Source organism: Glycine max, chromosome 6 (genome assembly GCF_000004515.6).
Source record: "Glycine max cultivar Williams 82 chromosome 6, Glycine_max_v4.0, whole genome shotgun sequence".
Lineage (NCBI taxonomy): Eukaryota > Viridiplantae > Streptophyta > Magnoliopsida > Fabales > Fabaceae > Glycine > Glycine max.
In genome coordinates this window covers 13,974,253-13,981,001 of record NC_038242.2, presented here as the reverse complement: position 1 = coordinate 13,981,001, position 6,749 = coordinate 13,974,253, and the positions used below count along the sequence as shown (strand labels likewise).

At 30.2% G+C, this 6,749-nt stretch overlaps 1 protein-coding gene across 5 annotated transcripts; it reads left to right on the top strand.

Moving 5' to 3' along the window:
- The first annotated feature begins 1,665 nt into the window (after positions 1-1,665).
- LOC100813655 (HVA22-like protein e) lies at positions 1,666-3,793 on the top strand. 5 transcript variants are annotated; one of them, XR_005892018.1, is made up of 6 exons: positions 1,666-2,034; positions 2,174-2,200; positions 2,415-2,537; positions 2,789-3,011; positions 3,115-3,201; positions 3,389-3,571. XR_005892018.1 is itself a non-coding variant. In XM_006581793.4 (5 exons), the coding sequence occupies exons 1-5, from the start codon at positions 1,988-1,990 to the stop codon at positions 3,549-3,551; spliced, it is 570 nt and encodes a 189-aa protein (XP_006581856.1). In that variant the 5' UTR covers positions 1,666-1,987; the 3' UTR covers positions 3,552-3,793. The 5 variants fall into 5 exon arrangements, 3 of the variants coding, with proteins under 3 accessions (XP_006581856.1, XP_003526945.1, XP_006581857.1); XR_001388649.3 differs by having other exon boundaries at positions 3,115-3,203; positions 3,402-3,571; XM_006581793.4 differs by lacking the exon at positions 3,115-3,201 and having other exon boundaries at positions 3,402-3,793.
- Positions 3,794-6,749: the final 2,956 nt, after the last annotated feature.

The following is a 6,749-nucleotide window of genomic DNA, read 5'->3' as shown; positions in this document are numbered from 1 at the left end:
TATATATATATATATATATATATATATATATATATATATATATATATATACATATAGAAATATCACTCCTCTCACACTCCCCCCCTAGCCTTACATTTTTTTTTCTCTTTTGGGGTCTTTCTCGTGCCCCCCCCCCCCCCCCCCCGAGAGACCCACCCACACCCCCGCGCTCCCTATATATATATATCTATATATATATATATCTATATATTTATATATAAATATATATATATATATATATATATATATATATATATATATATATATATATATATATATATATATATATATATATATATATATATATATATATATATATATATATATATATATATTTGTCCTCTTTTTATGTCGGATACTAAGCTAGAATAACATTCTGATCTATTTATCTTTTTCCACAAAAAAATAGGGATCTGATTGGAGGAGATTTTTTATGATTCAAGATACCATGCTTAAGCCATCAAAACTATCTTAGAAATCATCAAATCAGACTGTATATCAAAGCTGGCAATGTTTTCAAAAATTTTAAAAAAAATGTTATTTTGTTGTAAAAAAAAAAAAAAAATATATATATATATATATATATATATATATATATATATATATAAAATAAAGTTTTGAAAGAACGAAAGGTTCAAACGATATATTAAAAATCTTGTCAATCAATAATTGATCAATACATTAAAAGTATTGATTAAAGAATTAATATAGCAGGTTTTATAAAAAAAAATATCGTTATATTTATTTCACCAAACAAAAATATCATTATAAATATACTAGATAAAGTAGATATTGCAGTAAGAGTGTATTAATAATATTTTTAATAAAATAAATAAATAAATAGAATTACTCCTTTTCTTTGGCAAGAATGGGAATTGGACAATTGGTTGGGAGGAGATAATCAAATTAGAGTTGGGCCAAGTTAGACTTGCGTTACTTTTTGGGCCTTATAAGGGCGTCATGTATGTGGTTTCATGGATCAAATAAAGTAGACTTTGATAAAAGGTTCGCAACACAACTTTTAAATTTAGACTTTTAATCTTTTCAGAAAGACTTTGTCTATTTTTAGTGTCTTATTAATTTTTATGGTACATAATTAATTCTTGGAAGAGATTAAATAGGAAATAAAAAAAGACAAAAAAATTATCTCACATATATAAATGAAAAAATATTAAAATTCAAAATCTAAAATTCCACGAACATCGAAAATTTATTTAACCTTCGAATATTCCCTTTCTTCCCAGTCGGTTGGGTTGGTTACCTGGGACTATTTGTCACTTTGCCTTTGCTTGTGTCAGTCAGATTCAATCTTATAACTAATCAAGTATTAATTTTTCAGCTTTATCAGTAAATCAACACCAAACACATAGCGAGTGCAAGCCCTTTATTATGGCTTTATCCATGGTTTCTACCCCACAAGAGAAGGAAAATCTCAACACATTGTATCATTATCATCCATCACATGATTCAGGAGACACATCTAATCGACACGTGTCACCGACCCGCATGCATTAAAAAGTGTGCACACGTGGCCTGTGCTTTGGGCAAGGAAGGAACCTTCGTAAGAATTAGGGCAATTAGTAATTAGTAATATTAAACAAAGAAAATAACATTGGATAAGGTGATATATTTCTCATCTGGACGGTGCTAGATTGAACGTGACACGTTTAAGGCAGAACCCGATACTTGCTCCCTCTCTTCACACGTGGCCCCCCTTGTCCTTCTCTCTATGACCCATCACACTTCACAAACATTTTATATAAGCTTCCCTCTAACATGATTTTCTCTTGTAACCCTTAAACGTTTTCTCACTTCACACGTTCATTTTCATTTCACCTTTGTTATTTACTGTGGCCCAACCACCCCAACCTAATTAAGCACCCCTTTACTACTCTTTCCATCACCTTCTCTCTTTCTATTTCTTCCTTTTCTTTTCATCTTAGTTCACTCTCAACGTACAAACAATATAATAATAATACAAACACATATGGGCAAGTTGTGGACCTTGATCATCCAGCTTCATTCTATTGCTGGGTATGCACTCTTCTTCAACCTCTTCTAACGTCCATGATTTACTTTATTATATTTCTTTGGTTTTGATTCCTGTATGTATCGTGTGTGTGTATATATCTTAGACTACTATTGATAACTTCTATGTTTGTCTTCTTTTCAGGCCGGTTGTGACGTTATTGTACCCTTTGTAAGTATGACCTTCAACTTCAACATTTTGTTAATAACTTTTTAATAAAATATGTTCTATGTTCTTTAATTTTAACCTACAACTAATTAGTGGACGTAAAATATATCTAGCTTTCCTCTGTTGAGTACTTTAATTAGATTAAAACTTAAATATAAAGTAAATACTAAATACTATTATAGTAGTAATTTTCTATTATATAATTTTACTATTGCAGGTATGCATCGGTGGTAGCAATAGAGAGCCAGTCCAAGTTGGATGACGAGCAATGGCTAGCTTATTGGATCATCTATTCGTTCCTCACCCTTGCGGAAATGGTTCTTCAACCTATCTTAGAGTGGTGAGTTAGAAATTATATATTTGTACGAATGAATCATGCATAAACATATTCTCTCATTGAATTTATTTATTTTCATTGGAATTTATCTTGAATTTTATCAAAGAGGTTTAACTGTTTAACTCAGATACTTGAACAAGTGTGTCATAAATCTCTTATTAATCATCTTTGTGATTCCTACGGACTACGGATCAAAAAGAAATTGTTGATTAATGTAGTTAGGAAAAATTGATTATAAAATTTGAAATTGGCAGGATACCAATTTGGTACGATGTGAAACTATTGACGGTGGCATGGCTGGTGTTGCCACAGTTCGCAGGAGCTGCGTACTTATATGAAAGGTTCGTGAGAGAGCATATAAGGAAATATATAACGGAGAGACAGTATCTCTATGGCAACCACCAGCAACAAAGCAAAAAGTCTCCCAATAACGGTGGCAAGGCCAAGAAATTCGTCGAATTCGTCACGCCCAAGAAAGTGAGTTTTAGTTGGTTTAATCTTTTTGAAATGAACTAATTTGATGCATCAAATTCTAATGTAAATTTGTGGTTGTGAATTTGCCATGACGGTGCGGGAACAGGGGGATCAGGAGGCATATTGAATTGGCAATTGGACGGTGCTGAGCAGTGTATTTTGAGTTTTTTAACTGAGGATCTTCCAATTGATCATTTGAGTCAAATCAACTTTCCTTTTAATTTGGTTATAACTGTGTTTTATTTATGTTTTATGTATATATATGTATGTGGATCTCTTTCGTGGACTACCTCCTTGCTGTATGATCATAATCTCATGTCGTGTATGTGAAGTGATATCTTTCTTGAGTCTCCTTTTGCCTAATACGAAAGTAAAACCAAATTCCATTTTCAGGATGCATCTATTTTCTCTCATACACACGGGCTTAGGGTAGGGGAAAAATGGAGAAAGGGATTTGGGTCGCGGCTCAAGAATCGAATACTTTATAGGATCATGGGCCAAAGAAATTTCAAGTTGGGTTATTTGGGCTCAGTTGCAAAATAAAAATTTGCTAGTTGAATCCACGAGGTCTTCCTAATGAAAATTGTGTCATACCAAAACTGAAGAATATTATCTTCCACCTTTCTTGTTCAACATGGTGGTAGAGGGATTGTGTGGACTAATGAGCAATCGAAAAGAATTATATATAGTGTAGAGATCCATAATGAGAGAAGCAATCGAAAAGAATCATATATATAGTGTAGAGATCCATACCTTATATATGATTTAATGTTTTGCAATGAAAACATGTAATATTGACTTCTCTCAAGCTTTTCACAACTAATTCTTTGCTCTAAGAAATCCTCTCCCAGACTTTAAATGGAGACAAAATGAGAAATAGAGTTTAATTCTATATTTTATAAAATCAACAGAAAAAAATAGATTATTTTTAACTTGTAGTAATCGATTATTTTGCTCTTCAAAAACATAAGTTTGAAGAACGAGCATATTAGACAATTATTTTTTGATATAATCAATTATTTGCAAATGTTGTAATATTTTACAAAATACAATTGAGTTTAATATGATCATTGTCCTTTAAAACACAATTACATTCTTGATCAATTTTAGATTTTAATAATCACTTTTCTTAATTCCTCATGTTTTTAATTTGAGGTTTAGATCTTTTCAAGTCAAAGAAATCATTCAAGATAGCAACAACACCATTATGAATCGTGACAACGGACAAAATCTGATGCAGTCCCAAGAGTTGTATACCCTTCCACTCAAAAAGATTTCTCCTCCATAGTAACCTCCACTCCCACCTTCCCTCTCTCCAAACCCCTGTGATTTATAGTGTCCTTTTTTTGTGTGGAAACCCATGTGATTGATAGTGTCTTTTTTTTTGTGGAAATAAGATTGAGTCTAGGAATTTGGCTTTCTTCATCAATCCACTAAGGTCCTCTGCAACAATAACAAAAAAGAATGGAACCAATGGATCCCTTTCTTAAGCTCCTATGTAATTTAAACTCGTTGGAATGACTTCCATTATTAACAAGGACCGATCGCAATTATGTAAGTAGAAAGACAATTCTTAATCCACAAGATTCACGTCTTTGAACCTAGCCTTTGAAGCATGTAAAATCAAAATTCTCAACACAAAATCATAAAGCTATCCAACTTCGTAAAGACCATATTCTCAAACACAGAATGGTTTCAACTTAGGTTCAGTAGGACAAACACATGCATTTGTTCGCTAGTTCAAACAATATTTCATACTTTAGCGTCCAAGTTAAAGTCTGGTTGCTGAAATAAATATCGCAAAAATGGTCGCTAAAAAAGTATTTTTTTTAAAAACAAACCACATAGCAACTAACTTAGCAATTCATTAGTCTGTTACTGAAAAAAACAAATTGATTTTTCTATTATTTAATAAAAGACCAATCATTGGTCACTAGTTTCCGTCGCTATTTTGCATCTCTTGTAGTGAATACAAGACAAGTCATGTGTTCGATTTTTTGTTCAACCCGCCAAGTCAAGTTTTATAGCACTGCTTGCAACAAATTAATATGCCCAACCCGATAAATTTTCCCTCTATCCCATTATATACGTAAGAGAAACGACAAAATCTATAAATGAATTAATGATATAAGGTTAATTTTGAAAAATTATTATTCTTTTATTTATTTATTATTGTGTAAAATAATGTAGAACTACAATTATTTTGGGACGAATGGAATAGCAATGACATTTCAAAATAAGGTGTTATTAAACATATAACAACAAGAATTGAAAAATTGGAAAGATCAAGCAATTAGATAGTGCAAAAATTAAAGAGAATTAAGTTGTGCAAAATTAAAGGGAACTATGATGATTATAACGCAAGTATGACAATTAATAACACAATTCATTATGATAATCAAGCAATAAAGAACATAGGACTCAAGAATGTATTATTAACTCTAAGTTTGAGTTTTTGGTATATAACTACGTTAAATATTCGAAGGAAAAATTTTGCCATCAATAATAATCCTCTAGCTCAAACAGAATTATATCCAATAAAAAATACATAATCCTCTAGCTCAAACAGAATTATATCCAATAAAAAATAATATGATCTAAAAAATTAGTTAAGAAATAGTGAAAATTTAAGGTTTAACAATAATGGATATTATAATGGAAGGTCAAGTGCAACTTAATCCTTCAAAAAGTTGCTCAAAACATAAGAAAAAGACATGTAAAGGTAAGTAGTAAAAAGAAAATATTCAAGCAGACAAAAAAAAAAGATAAAAGATTTCACACTCTATAAAAAGTGTGAGAATTTGACACATGTATGTTTTATAAAAAAAAAAAAGTGTGAAAATTTGACACATGTATGTTTTATAAAAATAAAAAAAAAAGGTTTGATCTAAGAACCCGTAGGAAATACAACACTTAAACTCAGTGAAAATATAATCCTATTCAATGATGAAGAAAAACATCCTTGTTTATAGCAAAAGTACTTCCCCTCCTTTAAAAGTGGCAGCAGCTAGATTTAGCTCAAAGGAGAGAGAGAGAATATCAAATTATTGAGTAGAAATTTTTTATAAAGTTAATTTCTTCAATAACTCTTTTTATATATTAAACTTTAATTCAATTATTTAATTAAAAGTTCTTATTTATTGTATATACAAAATCTAGATAGTCCCATAAATAACCGCCCAATTAGTTTTCTAAAATTGCCAACGAAGTTATTAGCCACCGAATTAATTTTTCAAAATTGTCACCCAATTAGTCATTATTTAGCGACCGAAACAATAAGTCATTAATATCATGACTAAGCATAAAATTACAGGCTAGATGCTTTATTTTTTTTATAACTGGTCACTAAATAAAATACCTCTATGATTGACTGTCGCTAAATAAAAAATTTAGCAATTGACTCTTAAAATCGATGACAAACAGCTGTGTGACGAGGGTGTCTGCTACTAATATGTGCGGTTGCTAAATCAGTGACAAAATTAATTATATCAGTCGCTAAATCAAGTTATTTTGTAGTGGTATTAACCTTACCATCTTTTTTATAAAATTTTAAGATTAGTTGGTACTTCATTAAATAAACTCAATTTAATATATAATATATTTTTAAAATATAAGTAATTGTAAATGATAAGATTACATAATCATAGATGTTCAATTTATCTAAAATTTAGTATATATGATCGTTAATATCAAAATATTCAACTATTATATATATATATATAACGAACAAATCTTAAGGAA

Excerpts from the sequence above, each read along its gene's own strand:
- LOC100813655 (XM_006581793.4), top strand. The coding sequence starts at position 1,988 with ATGGGCAAGTTGTGGACCTTGATCATCCAGCTTCATTCTATTGCTGG. Across the intron at positions 2,035-2,173 it reads CAGCTTCATTCTATTGCTGG|GCCGGTTGTGACGTTATTGT; the intron begins GTATGCACTCTT and ends TCTTCTTTTCAG. Across the intron at positions 3,012-3,401 it reads AATTCGTCACGCCCAAGAAA|GATGCATCTATTTTCTCTCA; the intron begins GTGAGTTTTAGT and ends TTCCATTTTCAG.